This window comes from Haliotis asinina, chromosome 10 (assembly GCF_037392515.1).
Source record: "Haliotis asinina isolate JCU_RB_2024 chromosome 10, JCU_Hal_asi_v2, whole genome shotgun sequence".
NCBI lineage: Eukaryota > Metazoa > Mollusca > Gastropoda > Lepetellida > Haliotidae > Haliotis > Haliotis asinina.
Genome location: NC_090289.1, coordinates 51,153,743 through 51,180,320, shown reverse-complemented (window position 1 = coordinate 51,180,320; position 26,578 = coordinate 51,153,743). Strand labels below are relative to the sequence as shown.

The 26,578-nt window shown below is 40.3% G+C and overlaps 2 protein-coding genes across 3 annotated transcripts in view; both read right to left on the bottom strand.

The window, feature by feature from the left end:
* The window catches only part of LOC137298551 (uncharacterized), an 83,465-nt gene extending 70,368 nt beyond the window's left edge, over positions 1–13,097 (bottom strand). The window contains exons 1-10 of the mRNA XM_067830853.1: positions 12,597–13,097; positions 5,674–5,757; positions 4,469–4,619; positions 4,162–4,337; positions 3,684–3,814; positions 2,994–3,132; positions 2,203–2,326; positions 1,518–1,621; positions 1,162–1,283; positions 306–436 (exon numbers count right to left, since the gene is read on the bottom strand). Coding sequence (XP_067686954.1) covers positions 306–436; positions 1,162–1,283; positions 1,518–1,621; positions 2,203–2,326; positions 2,994–3,132; positions 3,684–3,814; positions 4,162–4,337; positions 4,469–4,619; positions 5,674–5,757; positions 12,597–12,765 — 1,331 coding nt within the window. The 5' untranslated portion in view covers positions 12,766–13,097. The remainder of the gene's footprint in view (positions 1–305; positions 437–1,161; positions 1,284–1,517; positions 1,622–2,202; positions 2,327–2,993; positions 3,133–3,683; positions 3,815–4,161; positions 4,338–4,468; positions 4,620–5,673; positions 5,758–12,596) is intronic.
* Positions 13,098–16,566: 3,469 nt separating this feature from the next.
* The window catches only part of LOC137298110 (methionine--tRNA ligase, cytoplasmic-like), a 28,908-nt gene continuing 18,896 nt past the window's right edge, over positions 16,567–26,578 (bottom strand). The window contains exons 16-25 of one of the 2 annotated variants that reach the window (XM_067830191.1): positions 24,291–24,504; positions 23,703–23,834; positions 22,158–22,262; positions 21,591–21,774; positions 21,348–21,419; positions 20,987–21,049; positions 20,593–20,736; positions 18,791–18,919; positions 17,841–17,973; positions 16,567–16,657 (exon numbers count right to left, since the gene is read on the bottom strand). In XM_067830191.1, coding sequence (XP_067686292.1) covers positions 16,647–16,657; positions 17,841–17,973; positions 18,791–18,919; positions 20,593–20,736; positions 20,987–21,049; positions 21,348–21,419; positions 21,591–21,774; positions 22,158–22,262; positions 23,703–23,834; positions 24,291–24,504 — 1,187 coding nt within the window. In that variant the 3' untranslated portion in view covers positions 16,567–16,646. Of the gene's footprint in view, positions 16,658–17,796; positions 17,974–18,790; positions 18,920–20,592; positions 20,737–20,986; positions 21,050–21,347; positions 21,420–21,590; positions 21,775–22,157; positions 22,263–23,702; positions 23,835–24,290; positions 24,505–26,578 lie in introns of those variants that run through there. The other variant, XM_067830189.1, reaches the window with a different exon arrangement.

Here is a 26,578-nt window from a genome sequence, read left to right as displayed (position 1 = left end):
CCCTTATCAGGACACCATTGTGGTCCAATATCTGAAATACTGAGAGTCTGAGACATAGAGCTTTTTCATTATGACAACAAAGAAGGATTATTGTGTTGGGACTGTAGGTAAGCCTGGTTTATACAGCAATCCGAGAAATACAGAGTCTGAGTTGGACAGAGTGCAGTGTATCTAAGTCAGCAAGAGAAACCACAAGATCCCATGAGTCACCTTTCATGACCAGAGTTGGATGCTGAAGATCAGTTTCAACTTGGACTCTTTGTTCTTGAGTTTGAGTTGGTATCCATTCACCGAGTTTCACTCACCTATCCCAGACAGAGCAACCCACAATATCGGAACCCACAGGACATATTGCCGTCAGGTTGGAGGTGCTAGTTGGTGCTTGGTTGTACAGGAACACAAAACCTGGATCACCATAGCGACAGGTTACTTGTGGCTGAAACACACCACAATGAAAGGAATTATGGTCAAGAGGAAAGAATTTGTGTTTTTCAGATAAATATTGTGATTTACCATGATTTATATCTGAGCAGATCCCATTAAATATCTGTGGTAACGGTATGTAAATGGTTTTCATGATCTTTTCAAGTTCTCATCAGTTGGTTGTAGTCACTTTTAGCTTGATACTGAAATGAATCTACACCTAAACATCACTCAATGTAATAAACAAGAAGTTATCTTCTGTAAAGGTGTATGCTTCATTTTTGACTCACAACTTATAGAGAGTTGATCAAAGTACTAGAAAGATTGTGGTTTTTAACAAATATTCTATATATTCTATTTGACTTTGAAATTTAGAGACTGTTGAACTGCAACCAATCTAAAAGTCCAGTTGGTATGCAACAAACAGCTCATTTGTCTAGATCAGTACGTGGGTTTCGCTATGACAGCAAATATCTATGATGTACAAACCATCCTCCCACATGAAGAAGACAGCTGGCATTATAACTGGTGTGACTGGTGGAATCAGCTAATGATCCCCTCTGAGTGTTACTGGCACACTAACTCAGTCCCTCCACCCTCCTCTCAGTGGTGTATTGAAATAAACTACAGTCATCATGTGATGTCAAGGAATGAGCTCTACTGACAATATTCTGGATCTGTCAGTGATCTAATAAAGGGAACAATCCACCCAATGGTTGACTACATTGTCAGGCTGACCTTCCCTGATGATGTGGTGCAACTGTCGGCCTCGAAGCGAGCTCCAGAACACGTGGAAGAACAGGAACATTGTTCAGGCTGCATCCCGGCTGGGCAGTCTGACCCGTCCACATTGATGAAGGCTGACAAAACACAATCCAGCTCACTGCATGGTAATACCATTAAGCAAATATATACATGTATTGTTGTATGCATGCACTGGCATTTAATTTCTCGCTTTTTCACTCACATAGCTCTAATGTAGCTGAGTGCATAGTTTAGCAAGCAACAAAACAAATATCACTAATGATAGCCTTCACTATATTATACTGATCACTAAAACCCTATAATAGAAACAGAAGTGTGTCATGACTTACACTGAAGCTGATCACAGAGCGGTCCAACATATCCCTTCGAGCAGATACACTTGAAGACCATCTCAGACACCGCCAGACAAGAAGCCTCATTGTGACAGACACCACTAAACAAAATATTTCATGCATCCTTTCAGTGCTCAAAACAAATTGACATGTAATGCTTGCAAGGTTTCAAAAGGAATATCTCTGAAGGGAGACAAACAAATCTGATTTAACAAGTAATAAAATGTTTGCTTGGAAAACACCAGATCCTCTTTCTCATAAGAAGACATTTATAAAGGTTTTGGTTTTGGTTGTAGGAATAGATTACTATAACTTACTAAGACAGGAGAGTGCAGCCATATCAGCTTGATAGCTACGTGGGTCCAAAATACACAAAACAAGGAAAAACATAATAAATATTATTTTAGATTTAATACTGGACCACACTTGAAAAACATTGGTATGGGTCTTCAATATCACTTCTTAATCCAGTTTAGTACATTTCTTTCACTCATTCCCTCCCTCCCTCCAGTCTCCTTCACTCATTCAGTCACTCACTTCATCCTTCACTCCCTCTCTCCTTCGCTCATTCTCTCCCTCTCTCACTCACTCCTTCAATCCCTCCCTAGATCTCTCTCTGTCAGTCTACCCTACCACTCACTCACCCCTTCACTCTTTCTCTCACTCACTCACTCACTCTTACTTGAGGCATGGGTGTTTGCTGACAAGAGCTAGTTTGAGGGCTTTGACTGATGGTGATGACTTGAGGGCAGGGATACACGATCCAGGCATTCCCCCACAGCTTCCTTGGGTTATCTGGTCCTGCGCTGAAGGTCACAGGTGATAGTTCACAACATAAATACAGGTTTCTCACACTCATCATGAAACTTATCAAAATATCAACTATCTACACAAGAAACAGAATCATGATGAAATCTAGGTATCTGACTGGTCAATCACATGAATACAAGATGTTTGGCCAAAATGATATATTATCTGATTTGCCATCACTTATTTTCCTTGTTACACCTGACTCTTGCAAACACAATACTGGTTAGCTAATCTCAAAATGTTTGTAGTCCTACAAACTTCATAAGGTCATTCTTAACATACTGACTGTGATCAGACTTAAGAACTCTTTGGGCTATGAACATTTTGAGAACATGGGCACTGGTGTTACAGAAAATAGGGCTGAATCAGCAGCTGCTAGATGATCATTTCATGTACCTTCAGTGTTAGAACTTGCAAAATATTTCACCTTATGAAATAACTTGTACTGCCCCAAATTTACTTGTATGTTATTTTCAGATCTTTTTAAAAGCCAATTCTGATGAGGTGATACACGTCTGAGTAATCATACTAACTACTTTTGTCTTGGTGGAGTTGGAATGGCATGGTCAAGTTGTGGGTATGAATACACGCTGACATTGACTTTTCATATTTGTGAAAATTTTTTGAGTTGAAGAACACACTTTGTCTACTGATAAGCTTTACCTGTAGCATACACTGAGATCCTGTAAGAGCCCCCACAGGTCTGGGCAAAGTCACCTTTACACTTGGAGTTACATTCCGTCTCCTTAGGGGCTAAGGCATAGCGAGTGTGGCTATCTCCACAGAAACACTGGCTTGTGTACTGAAACGGGAAACAGATACAATACAAGTGTCAGTGTACAGGTGTCTTTCTCTTTGGGAACATGTAATTTATATCAGAAGGCCATTGTATAGGCTTTTCCTAGACTGTTTCCAAGAGTTCTTGAATCCTGTCATAAATACCACTACAGACCTGAGCCCTGTTATGAGTCCCACCACAGACCTGAGCTCTGGCACAAATCCCATCACAGACGAGAGCTCTGTCAGGAGTCCCACCACAGACCTGAGCCATGTCATAGTCCCACCACAGACCTGAGTTCGGTCACAAGTTCCATTCACCACCTGAGCCCTGTCAGGAGTCCCAAATCAGACCTGAGCCCTATCAAGGATACCAAAACTGACCTGAGCCCAATCAAGAGTCCCACCACAGACCAGAGCTCTGGCATGAGTCCCGCTACAGACCTGAGTCCTGTCTGTAGTCTTGAAGTCCCAACACAAACCTGAGCCCTGTCATGAGTCCCATCACAAATCTGAGCCACTTCATGAGTCCTACCATGGACCTGAGCTCTACACATGTCCAAGCGATCCACTCACCTCAACACCAGCATACCGGTAGCCCTTCTGTTTGCAGTGGCTGATGCAGACATCAGGCGTCATAGAGGGCGAGTCTATGTATGCTGATGGGAGCAGACGGACACGGCCATCTATGAAGCATCCAATGTAAGCTGGAAAACACAAAACAAACATAAGCAATGGCCTCAGGTTGGTCAGATACAGTGCTGCCAGCAATGATGAACCATTTTATTTCTTTATAACCATAGGTTGTTAAGCAAATTTTCATTAAAATATTTAGGAAATGGCAATGACCAAAACAACAGTTTGTTACATCTGTCATTTCGGAGTGAGTTTGTCTGAAGATTCACTGTATCAGAATAACAATATATTTATCTTGATAACTTTAGTTTTTATTTGAGTCAATCAATGTCTTGCTGGATAATATATTTCCTGGATTTAGACATACACGATAAAAGTCAAACCTTACAAGTCCTTACTCCATGTGTATCGTACTTACTGTAGTTAGCAATGAAGGCTTGTCCTTGGATGTGTCCAGGCTTGCTGTATTGCCCAGTCCAGGTCCACTGGACATCTGGACTGACAACAAATGGTGTGTCAGACAAGTCAATCTTGAAGTTTCCATGTGGTGTACAGTTGAAGGAACTAGCGAAGCTGTCTCCAGCACATCCATAACTGCAACAATGAGTTATTGATCATACAACCGTTATACCACTTACATCAAGGCATGCCTGGAAAATGTTAGGGTAACTTAAATGGATGCATGTCACACTTTAACAGAATTCAAGTTTTCCAAAAATACTTACCATATTTTGTTTGGTCCAGTTTGTTTGGTGAATGTATAATCTGTGATGTCTACACTAAATGTGTCAACATGAAGCCTGATCTTGGTGAACTCTGTTCTCCCCCACTGGCTGTATACCTGTGCTGGGGACCTACTTCCACAGTTGTCAGATCCTACACAAACATATGTCAGATAGTACAGATCCTACACAAACAAATGTCAGATCCTATACAAACATATTTCAGATCCTACAGATGTTACAAGAGTGTATTTTCTGTAAATTGTATTATTGATTAAGTGATGATTATTTTTGGGTCACAATGTTTAGAGTTTTGAGTGATAATTATTATGTGTCACATTTCGTATCATAAATGTTCAGTGCTATTAGTATTTAAGCGGCAGGCCTTAAAAGTAGTGCTCTAGAGTTGCCTTCCTTTACTAGTTGTGATTACCTCCAGGGGTCTGCGAGAAAGAAAGTTCTAAGTTGGTGGCAGTGTGGTCGAAAAGTGCTCGAATATTCAAGAATCAGTGACTGTGTATATATAAGGCTGGTTATTGTGTTGACGACACACTTACACAGACAGATTTACTGGAGTTGTCATCATTCTGGTTATCTACACCTATTTGCCTCATCGTCTTATTGTCAGCATCGACCTACATCCAACACTGACCTGTTGCTGTGTAACATTCAGTAAAACTGTTTCTCACTCTCAATCCAAGACGTTGGTGAGTTGATATTATATTTGTGACCCATTACTTTAGATTTGACTCAGCTGTATTGTATTAGAAACCTATATTGTGAATCTTTGTATCTTGTTTTTGTCTTCTTAATACATTTAATTGAATATTTTAGACTTGTCTGTGTTATATTTTGCTGGTTCTGAGGAGATGTCTTACACCTTTTGTCACAGCAAATTATAAACTGTAACACAGATGCTACACAAACATTGTCAGATTGTTCCCAAACAAATGTCAGATCCTACACAAACATATGCCGGATCCTATAGATCCTACACAAACATGTAAGATCCTACAGATACAGATTATTCTTGCAAATGGTAAACTGACCTCTGGTCGATATACTAAGGAGAATATGTAAACAAATTCAAATCATAATGTGCACCTCTGAATAAGGGTGTCATTTTGATTATTTCCCCACCTACCACTATAACCTGTAACTCTATAATAGAGCTGACAGACTGTTTAGCAAACTTGACTGTGACTTACCTTTATCTTTAGAATATACTGCAAAGTTGTTGCTTCTCCCAGCCTTGAGTGTGAGATACTCTTTTGGGGAGTTAGTGTTCATACCTGAATCAGACGAACAGCAAAACCTTGTTGAAAGATGATATAGTACCAGAGAGGCTAGTTATAATGATTACATACAATAAATCAGTGGATCAAACATCTGGAATCAAAATCGTTGATATTACAGAACAGACAGATTACTACAGAATAACTAGAATGCTTGGACACAGTGACTGATGGCACTAACAAAAAACACTCCAAACCAGAGCAAGATAGCAAGCAGCCCTTGACCTGTCATTAATAATAAACACTTCAAGTTGAGGACAACCTAACTTTTACCCTGCCCTGATTGTGATCCCTTTGATTTCTGCAATTTTGAGCTGCCTTTGACAGCAAGTCTCTGACTGGCTCTTTGCTACACTAATGTTTGATATGTTTCAAATGGATGTAAACCTCCTACAAAGACAACCAACATTTACTTTACTCCTTTAATGAAATAATGACAACTTTGTCAGAAACAAGATGACAAATACATCATTAAATGACTGAATCAGTCATGAAGTAACTTTTTCAAGTACTTTCACCTGTTGTACATTCATCCGTCTTTGGCACTCGTAACTGGGTTAATCCTTCAAACATGGCACATTCAGTTTCCATTATATTGGCATATAAGCTGCTGGCACGGAAGCCATGGCCTGGTCACAGGTGACTAGTCGATTCATCATTGAGGATGTAACCCAAGACACGAAATCATGGAACAATCACCAGCCACCATTTGTATTTGGACCAAGCTTAAGTGATTGAATGAAGTACTGCTTTATATATATTATTGCTAACCTCAATAAGCTGCAATCCATAAAATTTGTCCTGAATGGTTATATAAAGGTTGAATATATATATATATATCTTATAGATATATCTTGCTAACTCATTCATGGAAAAGGAAAACGGAAATGGGCTTAGTATACAGCCTTGTCTTCCACCAAGTTGCAAGTTGAATGTTTCTGAGAAATTAACATGTCATATTTGGGATTTCACCTTCTTAGTAAAGTACAAATTCTAGTACTTTTTAGGTTGAGTCCCATGTGGGATTCGAACCCGCACCCTCAGAGTCAGGCACCTAATCACCAGCACACAAAGTCAGCCGTCTAGCCCGCTCAGCCATCGCGACTTCTACATAAATGGAAGTCGGACAACTGGTAGTCTAGACAGCATACTTTGTGTACCCCACTGATAAGTGTAAATTGGCACAGCTCACACGTCCGAAAGCTATGATTACACAATGCCATTTAGGAAGTGGTCAAAAGCAACGTGTCATATTTGGGATTTCACGTTCTTAGTAACGTACAAATTCCAGTACTTGTTTGGTTGGTCCCATCTGGGATTCGAACCCTGACCCTCAGAATCAGGCACCTAATCGCCAGCTAGAATTTGTACTTTACTAAGAAGGTGAAATTCCAAATATGGCATATGTTGCATTTGACCACTTTCTAATTGGAATTGTGTAATTATGACTTGACATATTCAATAAAATTAGAGTCTGTTAGTTTCTGCATAATACCAGAAATATTCCAAAACAATAAATTGAGTTATATTAGTCTTTCGCAATATTGGTATTGTTAACCTCGTTGAGATTACATTACATTGCTGACTGACTATGGGCCATTTTGATAAAGCACCACACAACTTTCCACATGCTGAATGAGGGAGAATGAACCAATGAGATGTGGGGAGAATAACGCTACACACACAAAATCTGAGGGGCATGTCGGAATTGGCTGGGAACTGTGTTTATGTGTCAACATGGTCAATCTGCCGTGTACACCTCTGGTGTAAAAAGTCCCCAATCCTAGCTCTGTATAGGATATAGCTCTGGTCCTCAATGGTAATTGTGTGTGCGGTTATAGGTTTGGATGGGGTGTAGATTTGTATTCACCCGATATGTTTCTTCGTTGCTCTTTTTTGTGACGTCTCTCTAAGGGCATATAACTCTTAGATGTCATTGAAACAGACACTGAGTTTTGTCAGTGACAAGGACAGCTTGTCACAGTCAACATATCCTTCCATGTTTCCACAGACATGCATAAAAACATTTCAGTTTTCAAGTTGAGCAATTTTTAGGAATGAAAATAGCATTTCCAGTGCTACACTTTCTTGAAAACCAACTCTGAATGTATGGGACCAGTGTATATTTATGACTGCTGACCCAAGATGCTTGTAATCACAAGAAACATCTCTGTTCTCCATCTTCGACTTTAGCAATAATCTTTGCTACTGTACTTGCTGGGGGAAAATTAGTGAATCGTTTGAACTGTGACTTCCAAGCTTGTTTTCCATGCATAAATTTATAAGTTGAATTTGCATTTTTGATAATTCGCTTCTTAACTTAAGTCTATACCAAGAGGTATCAGAATCTGCAAAGTTGTGTTTTGCATTGCATTGACCTTTAAAATAGCGGTAATATGGTAGGGGAGTGGACCAGGCTATTCATTGATTAGGGGTGACCAGCATGGCTCGATTAATTAGTGTGCTCTTCTTATCTTCATTTTGGGAGGTCTGCATTATGGGAGTAAACCTAACTAACACCAAAAGGTAGGACAACCTAGAAAGCAACCCTTGAACTGTCATTAATAATAAACACTTCACGGTGTCACTTGTCAATGTCGTCAAGCCCAGATATCATACAAATGGAAGCAGCCTTTCAATTTTTCTGACAGTTGCTAAAAACATTTTCTTCAGCACTGTCACTCACCTTGGCAACATTTCTATTAACAGGTCACGTATAAATCAGATCTTCATTTTTTTTATTTCAACTGTTGACCTTTCATTTTGATGAAAAATGTGTAAAGTAACATATTAATACATTGAGGCCCAGTGAGGCCAATTACTAGCACAAGTTATTATGATAACACTAACAATCTCTGAAGATACTGAACTAAACATGCATGGCATCCCAGTGCTGAAGAACCTGTTATCATCAGTATCTGCAGGGTTGTCACTATCCACACCTACACCACACATTATCTACATTGGCCTTGACAATTTGTATATACAGACCTTGCTTGTAAAATAAATAGGCTTATTCACGTGTGTTTGGTGTGATGCTGTTTGTTTATCTATTAAAGGTTCATTACAGCTTATTGGCAGTTCTGTGAGGTCATGAAGGTCAAGGCTGTTTATGACTTGAAGGACACTCTTGATCATTGAGAACAATAAACAGAATATTCAGAGTTAGTAACAAGAATAATCCTCCACCGCAAATTATCAAATCAAACATAAAAAGTAATGAAAGTGAAGGTTGTAACTTAAGATGAAGTTAAATGTCAACAAAACCATGGCCAGTCAACCTGTCTTAACACCTTGCTCAGTAGTTGTTCAAACAAATATTTTCAAAACACACTTTGACCTTGACATGAATGTGTTAGTGTATGAAAAATGCAAAAGTAGAAATAAAGAATTACCTTACTGAAAAACATACAAGGGAAGTCTATGAAGAATATCCAGTGAACTGTTCATGAGATATCTTGCTGACAATCTCAACATGCAGTCTAGTATGCTGAAACCGTGAATGTGTCACCATGACCTTGAAAATTATGCGAAGGTCACCAAAATATACTGGACCTTGCTCCTTCCCTTGATGAAGACAAAGTGATGAATATAAAGAAAATCCAGTGAACCGTTCTTGACATATCTTGCCAAGAAACTGAACATGTAGCTTAACATGCTGAAATCTTCAAGTGTTGCCATGAGTTTGAAAATTAAGTGAAGGTCACCAAAATCTACCAGGCCTTGAGCCTCCTTAGATAAAGCTTGGCATTAAATATGAAGAAAATCCAGAGAAAAGTTCTTGAGATATCTCCAAAACAAGCTTAACATGCCGTTTAACTAAAATCTTCAAAGTGTCGCCATGACCTTGAAAACTAAGTGAAGGCCATCAAAATTAACTCGGCCTAGTGGTGTTAAATATGAAGAAAATCCAGAGAACGGTTCTTTAGGTATTTTGTAGACAAGAATAAAACACTAAAGTACCCATGTGACCTTGAAATGAAGGTCATGGATGCCAAACCTGACTGGGACCTTTCTTATACTGTAATGAACCTACGTACCAACTATTTAAAGGAATCTAGTCAATGGTTCTTAAAATATTCCATTTCATTCAGACAGATGGACAGATGGATAGACGGAGCCTAATACTATATCCCCCCTTCACGTTAAACAGGGGGCTAATAATGGTCAACAAGAAAAAACAAATTGTGTCCAGGGACATGTATGCCCCCGCTCCTGTTATTAAGGAAGAGTTCCCTAAACTGAGTGTACTTTGGTGATTGATTTCTACTAAACAAGTTCAATAAACATCTATACAACTATGAGATGCACACCTTTCAAGTCCCAAGAAACACATGTATAAGCTTAATCCATTCTCATGACCAAGTTTAAACAGATAGTGACAAAATTAAGACATTGCATGTAAAATTATGAAATGCACATCTTTATAAGACCCTCCGAACGACAAGCAAAAGTTCATTCAATTCTGTTGAGCAGTTTTGTGGAGAAGTGGGTAGTGAAATTCAGCAAAATGTACCCAAGTTTAAATGTCTCTAAACTTACAATAGAAACCCCATAAAATACAAAAACAAAATATGAGATGCACACCGTTAAAGTCCAAGGAAAGCCTATATATGTGTTCATTACATTCCATACATTTATTTTGTGGAGAAGTGGATAGAGTACCTCGGTACATTCTGTTTCGTATGGATGGACATATGTACTTGCAGTATAACCCTATATGCCATATATGGCAGGAGCATAAAAATTGAATGTATACACAATGAAACGTAACCGACAATAGAAATATGAGGGGATATAAACAATTCTAATGACTGCCATGAACGTACTGAGAAATTAAGTTGAAGATGATAATGTAACATCAGTGATCCTTATCTTGTTATTGGACCAGACACTACTTACTTCACCTCTTCTGGTAGTTGATCCTGAACTCGAGTAACCCCTTGCCTGCAGCATACTGAGTCATGTAGTGTTATCAAGTTTTTGCAATTGAAGGGTTGTATTGCCCAACATAGGAGATAGCAGATGATCGCGGTGGGCGAGCTGTCTTAGGTGCCAGGCTACTAATCCAGCGAGCTTGGAGGTACCGGGATCGAGCCTACCTGAGACCGGGTGTATAAAACCTTGGAGCCAACTTGGTGTGCAGACTCTTTCAGTGTAGTCACAATCCCCAGTGTGCAGTACACAACCCTGTGCACTTAAAAGAACCCACGAATCCGTTGGTTGATGACCAGACGAGTACATGCAAACGCCTAGTTGCGGGTACAGCAACGTGCAGTAAACATGGACAAAGTACTGTGACTCTCTATCCCAGTCCACCCAGCTGTGAATGGGTACCTCATAAGGATGGGAAAGTCACGTTAACTCGGTGTGCCTGGTAAGCTGCAAGAGTTGTATGATCTCCCCAGGGAGTTTAGATTGAAAATACTATGTGCCGTTGTGATGGAAATCCAATGATCGAGGGAAAAACAAAGCAGTGAAATAGCAGTTGAAATAACTGGATATCGGCGCTATACAAATATCTAGTTGTATCGTATAAATCTGTTTAAAGGTCAAGGTACCCCATCTTAAGATAGTGTTGTGAGATGGAGAAGGAATTTTGAAACTGATCATATGTTCCTGACAGATGAGCCAAGATGTGGACTCCATTCTGATGATAGTAGTGAGGTCATTGAAGAGGTGGAGTGTTGGTTTTCCATGAAATTAGGGGGTCTGTACAAGGTACAAAAAATGTTGGGAGAAATGTCTCACTTTGGATGGTGACTATGTAAGGAAGACATGAGGACAAGAAATCAAAATAAAGTTTCTACCCTGATAATTAGAATTTTAAATACTCCCTCGTATAACTGAACAATCTCAATGTACTAGTACATATGTAGGTAGCCAAAAGAAGATGTCACAAAATCAGGACAGTGCATCGTAAAGACTAAAATGTTCTCCAAATACCATAGAACGTCTTACGATAGGGGAGAAAATTCACCTCAAACACTTACGGACAACATTCATCTCCAATGCTAAAGGAAAACATTCACCTCAAAAGCTAAAGGAGCACATTCTCCTTAAACGCTAAAGGAGAGCATTCTAAGTGTACATTATACAGGATTATTGGGGTCATCAATATAACCCAATTGCAGTATATGTCTCACTCATACAGTGTATATCTCACCTGCACAGTATATAACTCTCTTATACAACACATATATATATATTATATATATATCACTTGCAGAATATATAACTCTCCTAAACAATGTATATCTCACTTGCTCCGTATATAACTCACCTACTAATATCTCACCTGCACAGTATGTAACTCTCCAATATACATGCAGTGCAAATATCTCACCTGCACAGTACATCATTCTCCTGTACAGTATATAACTCTTCTATGCAGTATAAAAACCACCTGCTCAGTATATAACTCAGCTGTGCAGTATATCACTCTCCTATACAGTATTTAACTCATCTGCACAGTATATTACTCTCCTATATAGTACATAAATCATCTGCACACCATATAATTTTCATACAAAGAGAGCATCTCACCTGCACAGTATATAACTCATCTGTACAGTATATCACCCTCCTATACAGTACATTACTCATATGTAGTGTTTATAATTTTCCCATACAGTACAGAACACTCTAATTTCAGACTGGCTTGGGACTGACAGCAGCAATCTGAGTTACACAGAAATTTCTTATAAAGGATTATCTCGGGACCGAAAGTTCAGTCCAGTATATACAGCAAAGAAAGGCAGAGTCTGAGCTGGACAGAATACACTGTATATAACTCATTTGTATATAGTATATAACTCTCCTATACAGTAACTCACCTGCACAGTAAAGTGAAACTCCAACATTGTGTTGCAGATATAGGATGTATTCCCCATCAGTTGTGTTTCCTGTGTTCTGCTTCACGTCCACACAGGAATGGAACACACCATGAACACTCAAGGCAAACAGTGCAAAAATAAAACCTCTCAAACAATTTCCCTTGATCATGGTGGCACTTTGCACTTCTGACTTAACTTGAGAGTACTTTCTTGAAGAACAATAACAAAAGTTCTCTTATTCACATTCTGTGTTGAATCAGTTGTACTTCAGACATGATCTACTTCAGGCAAGTCATTGTTCTGTCTGAGAACTGGGACTGCTCGCTCACAACTGCCACTGATGTATCCTGTTGTGTAACACTTCCTCTGCTACTTCAGCACCTCAGTCTTTGAATCAAGATAAAAGTATTATGAAGATAATGATTTGGAATTTGTCAGTTGAGAGAACTATTTGTAAACTTTTTTCACGATCCAAGTCCACATAAATCAGGCACAGACCTCAGTGGTCTAGATAAGTTATCAATGGTATCACTGTCTGATATCAGTCAATAGATACTGTGTATGAAATTGTTATAATCATTATCTGATATACAAAGGACAGTAAGCAATGAAACAAGCAGTGATAACCTTCATTTGTTAACAGTACACATATACTGTTTCAGAGCAGTTATCATTAACTGGGTGTTAAAGACAACTTTAAAAAAATAAATTTACTCTCCCTTTAATAAAAACTTACCCACCTGTCATTAAATACAGTGCCTAATGACCTATATACCCCATTTGTATGTAGGTCATGACAGTCGTTTCATTCACTGGCTTTGAATGGAAGCAGGTCCTAAATTGCTGAGGCCATGTTTTGACCCAGAATCATCACAGAAGGGTGAAGATCATAGAAAAAATAATAACAGAACATTGTAGCCATCTTGGTGAACTTGGTCAGGGAGGGTAAGGTCAGGGTGTACATTATGTACTTGACCCTGGGTGTGTGCTCAGTCAGCTGTGAAGCTGGGCTATCTGTGACTTTCTTGTTTTGCAAAGAATAGTATAAAAAGAAAAACCAAAGATCTTGGTTGATGCAGATTCTTCTTTAATGGGGAATGCGTTCTTGTTTTACACTGACATACTAATCTCTTTGAGTGAAAGGTCTCATTATGTCCAGTGAAGTACAAACTTCCAATCTAGCAGTGGGGTAAAACAATCTGGAGCAAACTTGAACCTCATGTATGTAGCTGCCATGAAACAGGCAGTCATGATTCTTATTGTCTCTAAGCAGTGCATAGGACTTCCATCAATCATGAACCTATCAGGTATACTGAACAGCAAGAGAAACACAAGTCTGGCTTTATTTCACTTAACCTTACATTTTCCATACACAAGAATGCTTACTTGTATGACATTTTATTTCGTTTAACTTGTGGTTCTTTTGCTGTTAAGTATACTTGCCCTAAAACAGGTGGTCATAATTTGTATTGTCTATAGGCAATGTATAGCCCTTCCAACAAACATGCCATAGGGGGATCCAGAAAGGGTGGAGTGATTGGGGGGTGGAGTTGGGGTTGGCAGGGGTGTGCACTTCCTCCTTTGTAATGAAGTTCTGTTAAATCACCATAAAAACTCAGGTGAAAATGAATTGTGTGTCCCCCCTTTTCTCAATAACGTGCACAGCCCCAGCCCTCGCTTTCTCATGAAGTTGTATCCGCCCATGCATGAACCTCACGTATGAGGGTGTCCTATTGCTCATGAACCTTAACAATTACTAATACTGACTAATGGATGCTGATAAGGACAAGTAACCTTGATAATTTTGTGGAATCCTTGGAGCTCTGTTACTGGCAACATATTGTTCTATTTGTTGACATCCAGTATGACACAAGACTACCTTCAGGTCACGTATTTAAAACTCGATGACAACTTTTTGCAAGAAATTCTGGAACAATTGTATCAAAAATAACTAAAAACTCTTGTAAAACATTAAAACATTCAGCTAAATTTCCAACTACCACCTTTCCATTCTATCTGTATGAAATGACAGAGCTGCTATACATGCATTTACAAATGTGATACCCATAACCCCTAGAAGCAATATGAAGAGACATGAAACGAGCATGGGATGTTTCAGTGGCTCAGAGGCTGCTTAGATGTTGTTTACGATGGACATGGCACAAACATACAAATAGGCTATGACACAAGCTCATTTGACTGTCAGAAAATGAGTTACTATGAATATGTATCTGAAAAAAGCAAGTATGGTTTTTCATTGATCTTATTAAATTCTAGATATATCGCAGAAGTGGACAACATGGTCTGTCATACAGACCCTGAAACAAGCATGTGTACTTAATGCAGTCCATGCAGGACTAAAACATGTGGCAAGTCCAGATGACCAAAGTTTCAGAAAAATGAAGACAATCTTGGGCTCGTTTATGTTGCATTTTATGAGCATACTTTTCTGTAACATAAGATCATTTCAGAGACTAGGCTTTACTCTAGGGACACCAGAAATGATGTCTACACTGTACCCATTTATTAGTCATTATTATAGGATATTTATATGGCACACATATCCACAGAACTAGTACATGCTCAAGGCACTTGTATTTTTTCCCTTGATCATCGTGTGTCAATCTCACTGGCATATCATTTGATCAATCTCACTCCCTGGGGATCATACAACTCTTGCAGGCACAAGGTGCAACAAGTTAATGTGTCTCTATCATCCTAATGAGGTACCCATTCACAGCTGGGTGGACAGGGACACATAGTCACACTACTTTGTCCAAGATTACAGCACATTGTTTTACCTGCAACTAGGTATTTTGCATGTATTCATGTGACCACCATCCAGTCATATACAGATGGATTCATGAGTTATTTTGAGTTAACAGTGTTGTGCACTGCACCTTAGATGTTGTGACAACACTGAGTCAAACAGGCATTGGGAATCAAATACGAGCCTGGGGAATCAAACAAAGGTCTGGGGAACTAAACACAGACCTTGGGAATCAAACACAGGTCTTGGTAACTTAACACAGACCTGGGGAATCAAACATTTTCCTTGGTAATTAAACACAGACGTGGGGGATCAAATATAGGCCTTGGGAATCAAATATCGGCCTTGGGAATCAAACACAGACCTTGGAAATCAAACATAGTCGTGGGGAAATGAACACAGACGTGCGGAATCAAGCACAGGCCTTGGGAATCAAACATAGGCCTGCGATTCAAACAAAGATCTGGGAATCCAACACACGCCTGGGAATAAAGCATAGGCCTGGGAATCCAATACAGGTCTTGGGAATCAAACACAGTCTCTGAGAATATAACACAAGCCTGGCAAATAAAACACAGGCCTGGGAATCCTGGACTGTAATTATTTGCATGTGAATGATAAAATACAAGACAAATATCAACAAGCATTTACCACTAACATGATACAATGTGCCCCACTGTTAAAGAAGAATGAAATATAAAATATTTACTAGTTTTTATCTTTCAGTCACATATTTCTTACATTTTGAGACATGGCAATAATCCTTATTCTTCACCTCAGAGGCTGAAATTGGGTGCAACATTTTTCAATATATTGTGTTAACAAGAGTTTGAAAAGTGGTCAAAGTGTCATTGTGACCACTCAAACTGACTGGTGTCTGTGTAATCCCACAACATAGGGTGTCACCAAATTTGAAGATATTGGGTACAACAGTGCATGAGATACCACATTAACAAGAGTATAAAAAGTGAGCAAAGTGTTCTGGTGACCTTGAAAACAAGTTTAAGGCCACCCAAACTGAGGCTGTTTGAAGATATTGGTTACCACAGTTCATGACATATCACATAGACAAAAATATTGATGTAGCTTAATACATGGTTCCCCATTCTGTGTTGTAGCAGGAGACAACACACTCGTAAATACACAATATGAAACGTAAAATGTGCACAGCAGAATGAACAAAACAAGTCATCAAAGGTGTACAAGATTTCTCAAGTTTTATTAATAAATAAAACTATGAAGACAGTGGAGATTTCACAATTCAAGATAAACTGACTCTTTCATTCTGAATCTGAAATGAAATGTAGCATATATGATGCATGAACCACATTATATCACACAGCATAGTGTAAATAATGTACAATAAACACTGCTCTGGCACGCGTACAAACCCTGTATTTACAAAAACACTTCCCAACACTTAATGTAGTCTGGTTATTAAGAGGTTGAAAAGTTAATACAAATGTTCATTTGATTTTCAAACCACTCAAACATAAATTATTGAATCGAGCAGGTGAGTGAGTAAATGTTCATTATCACATCGTCAGTATTACAGACATCCTGTGACTTTTGACTTGAAATGTAACAATAGAGTTGTACTGGTATTCAAATACTTGAAGCTCCTGTATTTTGTCTAGTAATGACATATGTATCAGCAACAGCATTAGCTTTACACAGATGATGATCTGGCGTTACTTTTTTTCAATAGGTTTATGTATCTGGAGACATGAAAACACAGCTATGAAAACATTTTATGACAATGGCAATTGCATTCTATACTGCTGATGATAAGATAGCTCTGGCACTATACACATTTCAAGGATTGTAATGTACAATGCATTCTAGCTTTTAGCTTTCTCTTGTCAAGCAAGTTTAAACTAACAAATCCCTAAACTAACAAACAAAATGCCTGTTTTTTTTAAAATAACATGACAGCGAAGGCTTTAGACATAGACTGTGTAATATATGAAAATACTCAAAACAACAAGCAATAACAGAGGAAGACTGTTTAGTAGACTGTTTTTAACAATGTACTGAAGATGAAAAACTATTCCCTGCACAAACAGATATCACTATGTTTTCTTCAATGTGTTACTGGCACTGGTTGATTGCCTTGTAGTGTAATGTCACACTCAGGAATATTTTAGCCATGCACTTTGTAAATCGAGTCATACATAACTGAGCCTGTTACATAATGACCATATCAGGACGGTGTTGTGGACCCTTAGGGAACTTAGACAACTTAAGTCTCATAATTTGTTAATCAGTTTATACCCAACCCAAACAATATAATTCATAGAATCATGTAGAATCAAATCCCAGCTGTTCTCATTTGGTTCTCTTACTCCTGAAGCTCAACGTATGTACCTAAGATCTGAATGTGTGTATCTCACTGTATCATTGCACCTTGTGGACCAACACAGACACATGTTCATGGCAAATGGTTTATTTCTTCTTGCCCTTCTTCTTCCCACCTCCGACTGCCTGGTCTGGGTCCAAACCCTGAGCTACTGCAAGTTGGCGCTTGAGATCCAGCAACTTGGCAACAGCAGCATCAATGGCTGCCTTGTCTCCTTTCTGTGTCTTCAGCTCTCGTACAATGTTACCCTGCAATGTGACACAGAAATATAGTCTTGTCCCAAAATACATGACAAGGGCCCAGTTTCACAAACAGATCTTATTGTAATGACTATTGGAACTCCCAAAGATGTAGGACAGTTGTAGCTTTGTGGAATCAGTCTGAGTATAGGTAAGTATGTGCACATGTATGCGTTCAACCATCCTTCTCCTGATTTCCATTGCTTTATTTCAGTTTGCTTGGGCTAAACTCCTTGACATCCACAATGATTACGTTGGGAACAAATGATTGCTACAAACACAAACTTTATACATGACGGTTAAACCAGCAGAACAGCCTACTGTTACACAACATATTTAGAATATATTGTTCACATTATTGCAATGCCAAGAGAAGATAACTTTGCGAACATTATGGAAAGTATTATCCCAAGTTTTGCATAGGAATATATTATGTATTAAGAACATTATTATGAACGTTTCGAGTGCATAAACCATATTCTGTAAGTATCATATTTCAAAGAAGTGAACACACAAAAGCAATAATCTCTTTATTGCACAATGCACTTCTAAAATAATCATAATTTAAGTCAGCTCAGGAATGGAAAACCTGAATAAACTACACCATATATGTTTAGTGACAAAATGTCTTCCATCCATAACCCCTCACTCACCAAGACACCTTTTCATTATTCACTGCATAATAACATTGTCCATCATATGATAAGTATGACTTTATGGCTTTGGGATATATTTATGAATAAAAGTGCCAAATTCAGAAGAATTTTGCCACTAGAGATTTTCCTCTGTGTGTTCTTGATGATGTTCTACTATTGATATGACTAACCTGTGCAGTGACCTCCTCGGTAAGTCTGTCAATCTGTCCCTGGTCACCAGTGGGTGTGGCAGGTGTGGGCGTGGCTGGTGTGGGTGTGGCTGCTGAGGCTGGGGATGACTTGGCATCACCCTTACCCTGCTACAATACATAAAAACAGTCATCAGCAGCTGTTTATGAAACTGAGCAGGCCCTTAATGGAATCAAGATTTGTATTTGGTGTTTAAATGGTTGACCTTCACTCAAAACCCTGAATACATTTGATTCAATTCCTTATCAGTTATCCAGTAAAATCTATTGCATGTCAATCAATAATAAAAATGACAACATGTCTGTTAAACATATTACATGTATCTCTAGTGTCTCCTTTTAATGGACTGAGTAAGTGAGAGAATACTGGCTGACTTACAACAACAACAGTAAAGAAATTGTGTACTGTAAAGACTAGGTTGGTGCGATCAGTGACCAGAGGCAAAAACAACTACTCACACATAGAGGTACAGTAAGTGTGGAAGGTCAGACAATGTAGGTACACCAGTCTAACCATCCTTGGACAAGCACTTGTTATTTGAGGCCGATGTATACAACTGCAGGTCAAGCCTTGCCCTATACAACCGCAGGTAAAGCCTTGTCTCATACAACTGCAGGCCAGGCCTTGTCTCATACAACTGCAGGTCAATCCTTGCCCCATACAACTGCAGGTCAATCCTTGCCCCATACAACTGCAGGTCAAGCCTTGTCTCATACAACTGCAGGTCAATCCTTGCCCCATACAACTGCAGGTCAATCCTTGTACCATACAACTGCAGGTCAAGCCTTGTCCCATACAACTGCAGGTGTAACCTTGTCTCATACAACTGCAGGTCAATCCTTGTACCATACAACTGCAGGTCAATCCTTGTCTCATACAACTGCAGGCCAGGCCTTGCCCCATACAACTGCAGGTCAAGCCTTGTCTCATACAACTGCAGGTCAATCCTTGCCCCATACAACTGCAGGTCGAACCTTGCCCCATACAACTGCAGGTAAAGCCTTGTCTCATACAACTGCAGGTCAAGTCTTGCCCCATACAACTGCAGGTCAATCCTTGTCTCATACAACTGCAGGTCAATCCTTGCCCCATACAACTGCAGGTCTAACCTTGTCTCATACAACTGCAGGTCAATCCTTGCCCCATACAACTGCAGGTCAATCCTTGCCCCATACAACTGCAGGTCAATCCTTGTCTCATACAACTGCAGGTCAAGCCTTGCCCCATACAACTGCAGGTAAAGCCTTGTCTCATACAACTGCAGGTCAATCCTTGCCCCATACAACTGCAGGTGTAACCTTGTCTCATACAACTGCAGGTCAAGCCTTGCCCCATACAACTGCAGGTCAATCCTTGTCTCACACAACTGCAGGTCAAGCCTTGCCCCATACAACTGCAGGTCAATCCTTGTCTCATACAACTGCAGGCCAGGCCTTGCCCCATGCAACTGCAGGTCAATCCTTGTCTCATACAACTGCAGGTCAATCCTTGCCCCATACAACTGCAGGTCTAACCTTGCCCCATACAACTGCAGGTCTAACCTTGCCCCATACAACTGCAGGTAAAGCCTTGTCTCATACAACTGCAGGTCAAGCCTTGCCCCATACAACCATAGGTCTAAAATGTACCATACAATCACAGGGCTAACCTTGCCCAGTACAGCTGCAGGCATAACATTGCTCCATACAATCTTAAGTCTCACCTTGCCCAGTACAGCTGCAGGCATAACCTTGCCCCATACAATCACAGGTCTAACCTTGCCTAACACAATCACAGGTCTAACCTTGCCCTTCTTTTTGCCAGCTGCAGCAGGTTCTGCACCCTGAGCATTTGCCAGCTGCTTCTTCAGGTCCAGAAGTTTCTCTACAGCAGCACTTATCACAGCCTTCTCAGCCTTCTGGGCCTTTAGCTCTCTCACTGCATCACCCTTCAAAATACATGAAACACATGTCTGTCACTCAGAAAGTGCATGGCTGCTTTTAAAGCATTACTGTATATTTGCAATGCAAAGTTACATTTTATTAAGTCAATTGCATAACTGCCAACAAAATACCCCTATTACACAACTGATCCATTACCGTTGCAGGTTGATCATAAAACACAAGCTCTACTTCAAATACTTTCTGCAGGTATAGTATAATGTAACTGCTTCCATTTAAGCTTTATCAGAACTGTACCTGTTTTGTCACCTCCTGTGTCAGTCTCTCAATCTCCTCTGGGCTAGCAGCAGGCTTGGAAGACTGTAATAGAAGGTGCAAATGTTTTTGAGTTAAGATTCAAGAACCAATGCTGTCAGCACAAGAGAGCTGGTAACTCCTAGTTGTAGGTTAATACATGTCACTGGGGACTATCAAATACACTTATGCTGTAACTGTGCCAAGGACAGACAACTCAGATCAGAGTTTGGGCAGTGATCCTTGAGTAGTCAACTGAGTTTGGTTGAGTTGCTTGGTCATCAATCAGTCTTTAATCAACACATCTTTAAACTAAGTTGTCTCCAAGGCTAACTGGTACCAGGGACATTAAACAGAGTCTCACCTGCTTTCCTGCAAACCTCTGCTTTAGTTCCTCGATCTTAGCAGCTTCGATCTTCTGGAACAGTGGACTGGGCTGGAAGGTAAGGATATCCAAGTTTGATCAGTAAAAGGATTCTACATATCATAATTAGCATAATTATACCGTATATACTATCAACTTGTCATGGGATAAGATCAGACATGATTACCATGTCAAGGACTGGCTTATTCCTCTATACCTCCTCCTCGTCCAAAGTTTCCATACCTTGCCAATCTTGTGTCCCGATTTCAGCTGACATGTGAAGTTGCTGCCGATGATGTTGCAGTCTGCTGGGGCATTGAGCTGCTCTTGTATGACCCCACTGGTGACTGGCATGTAGGGTTGGAGCAACACAGACAGCAGGCATGTGATGTTAGCAGACAGACTCACAACAGATCCAGACCTGGCCCTGGAGAACACATGGCAGTAACCACATAGAACTCAGTGAGCAGAAGATGCCTAACATGAAAGACAGTGATGCTGCAGTTTTATACACCTACCTGGAACACTAGATCCTGCTCAAGTCTCTATTCTCCAAAGTGATCTTAACCCTATAATTGCCATAAGTCAGCATTAAAGTGTAGGCTTTAGGGTTGTCACGACTTTAAAACCTAACTATGAGAACATTGGAGATCATAATAACACATGGAAATGATGAGGCAAGCTGGTCTTCACAACCTGTCCATGATAATACTGGGTGAGTAATTTTCTCTGTGAATGGGTCAGTTTAGTCTCCTGTGTTGTAAACATACAACGACATGGAGTGTGACAGGGTATTCTCTGGATACAAACCTTTCCTGTGGAGTCCCCTTGGCTAGCACCCATGGTTTGTTGGCCTGCATGTACTGGTTCCCCAAGCGTGAGATACTCAGGATATTGCGAATGGAGTCTCGTAACCTGCAGCAAAACAAAAAATATATATATATAGTTTGACCACATTTCCTGTTTGCCAGTCAAAGGCAAAGTGAGTGAGTGAGTTTAGTTTTACAACACTCTCAGCAATATTCCAGCTATATGGCTGCAGTTTGTAAATATAACTATGTCTGACCCAGACAATCTAAGAGCTTGAACATCAATCTGTGCAAATGGGAACTGATAAAATGTGTAAACCAAGTCAGTAAGTCTAACCACCTGATCCATTAGTCGCCTTGCACAACACTCATGGGGCTACTATTGAAAGCCATATAGAACTACACCACTGTGGGTTACCCCACATAGAGCTGCACAACCCTGGTTACCCCACATAAAGCTTTAAAACCCCTGGATTACCCCACATAGAGCTACAAAATTATGGGGGTATCACACATAGTTACACAACCCTGGGTTACCTCATGTAGAACTACACCCCTTGGGTTACCCCATACAGAGCTACAAAACCCTGGGTTACCCCACACAGACCTACAACACCCTGGGTGAATTCATATAGAGCACCACAACCCTGGGTTACACCACAAAGCTACACAACCCTGGTTACCCCACACAGGGCTTTAAAAACCATGGGCTACCCCTCATAAAGTTACAAAACCACATACAGCAATGCAACCCTAGGTTACCTCATACAGAGTTACACCCCCTGGGATACCTCATATAGAGCTGCACCCACCTGGGTTACCCCACATGGAGCTACAAAACCCTGGGTTACCACACACAGAACCTACACCACCCTACTCAAATTCATATGGAGCAACACAACCCTGGGTTACGCCACATAGAGCTACAAAACACCCCTGGGTCACTCCACAGAGCTACAACACCCTCAGCTAACCCACATAGAGCTACACATCCCTGGGCTAACCCACATAGAGCTTCACCACCATGGGCTAACCCACTTTGGGGTTGCACCACCTTATCCTACCCCACATAGAGCTACACTACCCTGGGTTACCCAACAGAGCTACACCACCCTGGTTTAACCAACTTTTAGGTTACACAAACCTATGCTACCCCACATAATCTATACCACCCTGGGTTACCCTGACCTATTACCCGGGTTCCCTGCTAGCAGTTACAGCTCTCTTGTTACCCTGCTCCCCTGCTAGCAGTTCCACCTGAACTGTTCCCTTGGTGCCCAGCTAGCAGATACACCTGTCCTGTGCCCCTGGTACCCTGCTAACAGTTACATTTGTCTTGTTACCCTGGTTCCCCTTGAATAAGTAGCACGAAGGTCGGTAATATCTCAAGACTGTTTATTCTTGGAGATGCCCACACGTTCAGCGCTGCTGACGAACAGGAAGCATGCAAAAAACGGAATCATATAAAACACATCATTTACCTAATGCGGAACACGACAAGATACTGCTACACCCTACTGTCAGTTCCACCTGACCTGTAACCCACCTGGCATTCTCCATGTTGTCAACGTATGTGGCCAGCTCCCTGTTGATGAGAGCGATCAACTGCTTGTCTTCCACAGAGAGATTCATGTCTTGAATGGCGCCCTCAAAGAAATTAGCCACAAACGTCAGAGCCCTGAAAGCATCACATCATTTTGGTTTCGAAAGTATAGCTCCAGCTGTCAAATTTCAACAAGATTATAAGTATTATCGTTTATATGGACCAATTTTATAAAGCATCTTCATTCATAGGATATGACAATTAAGAATCACAACAATGACTGATCAACTGATTGATTGACTGAAATGGGCTTAACACATTGTACCATGTGGGGAATTGAATATGAGTCCTTGGCATGGCAAACGAATGTGTTAACCAGAACATCAATTGACAGATGAGGTAGGCTTGTTGTTTATCTCCCTCTAGTACCTACATTTATACTGCAGATAAATCATCAGATTTCTCTCCAAAGGACAGGCAATGGTCTGTCAGTGATTACACATGGCACTGTGGGATGTGATGGCAGTCTTATTCTGGTTCAGTCACTAGTACCTTATTGTCTTCACCTTATAACATGTGAGCAGGTCATACCTGTTGATAAAGTTGCCAATGTTGTTGAGGAGTTCACTGTTGTTTTTCAAGAGGAAGTCATCCCAACTGAAGGCAGAATCCTGTGACTCTGGTCTGACGTACAGAAGGTAGAATCGGTACACGTCTGGTGGGATGCCGGTGTCTCGTGCCTGGTCCCCAAACACACCAATACCACGGCTCTTGGAGAACTTGCCATCCTCGTAGTTGAGGTACTCTGGTTCACATTAGATGAAATAATATAAACTAAAGGATGCATAGTTTCCTAATCTCCAATCCCTACGACGTCAATCACTGGTGACCCATGTAGATCTGGGGTTGAATTAGGAGGATAAACATCATGTGTTTGCCAATTTCCAGGTGTTATTGAGTATTTGAAGCCAGGGAATATTTCATTTGAAACCTTCAGCTGACTCCATCAGTTCCAAATGTATTCCCGGGCTTCAAATATTCAATAACACCCGGAAATTGGCAAACACATGATGTTTATCGACATTGTAAACCAAAAAGTAAGCCAAAGGGTTTTACTGTCTGCACTCCTTTACATAGAGTACAGCGGTGAAGTGTCATCAGCTGGCCGTTTCATCTGGTTAACATGGCAGCATCTGGAGCTGCACTTTTGTGATGTCATTGTGACTTTACGTCACAATATAGCGAATAGTCTTGCAATTTCCGGGAATCAAATCCTATCTGATCATGTTTTTCAACCAATCAGATTACAGAACACAGTGACTTTGGTTTACAATAGGTCTTCAACAACCCATGCATGCCACAAAAGGCAACTGTACTTGTCGTAAGAGGCGACTGACAGGTTTGGGTGGTCAGGCTCGCTGATTTGGTTGACACATGTCATCCCAAATGCACAGATAGATGCTCATGCTGTTGATCAATGGATTGTCTGGTCCAGGCTTGCTTATTTACAGACCATTGCCACATTGCTGGAATATAGCTGAGTGAGGCTTAAAACTAAACTTACTCTCACTCAATGGTCTGCTACTGGTTATCAGCAAATTGTCAACATGGAGACTGAATATTGTTGACAGGAGTACTAAAGAACAAACACTAGTCAGCTCATGTGAAATGTATGGGGTCCATGAGATCTCCAAGGGGACTGCTGATTAGGAATCCATAGAATCTCCTCCACCAAATCCAATCAGCTGTATAAAAATCTCTGCATTGTTAAACCTTCCATTTTCACTTCTACATCTACGGCTTCTATGCCTTCACCAATTGTCTACCCAATGGCTTCTTCATGACATCAATGCCCAGGCCATTGTGTTAATAAATTTATCTAGGGTAAATACAGTAGTTAAAGCCGATCACCGTGGATGCAGACTTTGCACGAGAAGTTGTGCTTGTTTAGTCACGTGACAGAAGGTTACAAGGTGGGACGAAGACATTGTTTCGTCACTCGAGGTCTACGCGTTGCTCAGGCGAGTAGCTTTGCCTTGGTTTTCATGTTTTTATTGGGGGAAAAGGCCACTGGGCTGTGTTGCAAATGTAGGCCACCGGGCCGTGTTAAGCCACTGGGCTGTTGCAAATGTAGGCCACTGGGCCGTGTTAAGCCACTGGGTCGTATTATACATTTACGACTATGGACAGTGTGTATGAAGTATGGTGCTGTTTCATTGAGGATGAGCAGAGGTTAAAAGAAGGAAATGCCGTATATACACAGGGACTGCTGACAGGCATACAGTCAAGGACCCAACAGCGATGAATCTTATGGAGCGGAACGATCACTGTTTTAAGTTAAGTTTGCTTCATGTTCAGGCAGTCAGTTCTTGTGTAGGCTCGAATGTGTCGTAACGTTTGTTGGTACTTGCAAAAGTTTAAGGTGATGATTGTTTATTTTACCGAATACTTAGTAAATCAGAGGTTTATTTATTTATTTATTTTTTTTCACTTGGATGTGTCTGTCATCTTTGAAGCTAATATCGTTATCGATGAAGTTTCAAGTAAAATTGGTGCACCTAATTTCAGAAGCAGTTCAGATCTGGATTGATTCATCTTGGATGTGAAGAAGGCCGTGCTTTAAGCTGATACGTTTACCAGGTGGATATGATAATGCTTCTTCGCTATTCTCAAGGACTGTATCATAACGTGCGTTCATCTTCAGCAGATTCCGGGATATATATTGTGTGGAGACCTGGCTTTACAGCTGTTGTTTTGTTTACTACTGAAGGCTATCCAGTTGGATCGCAATTTTGAAATAAACCTACTCACTCTCGAAGCGCGGTAGACAGCACCCTGTATTACGAGTATGTTGTACTTGGTAAATAATTTATGTTCGT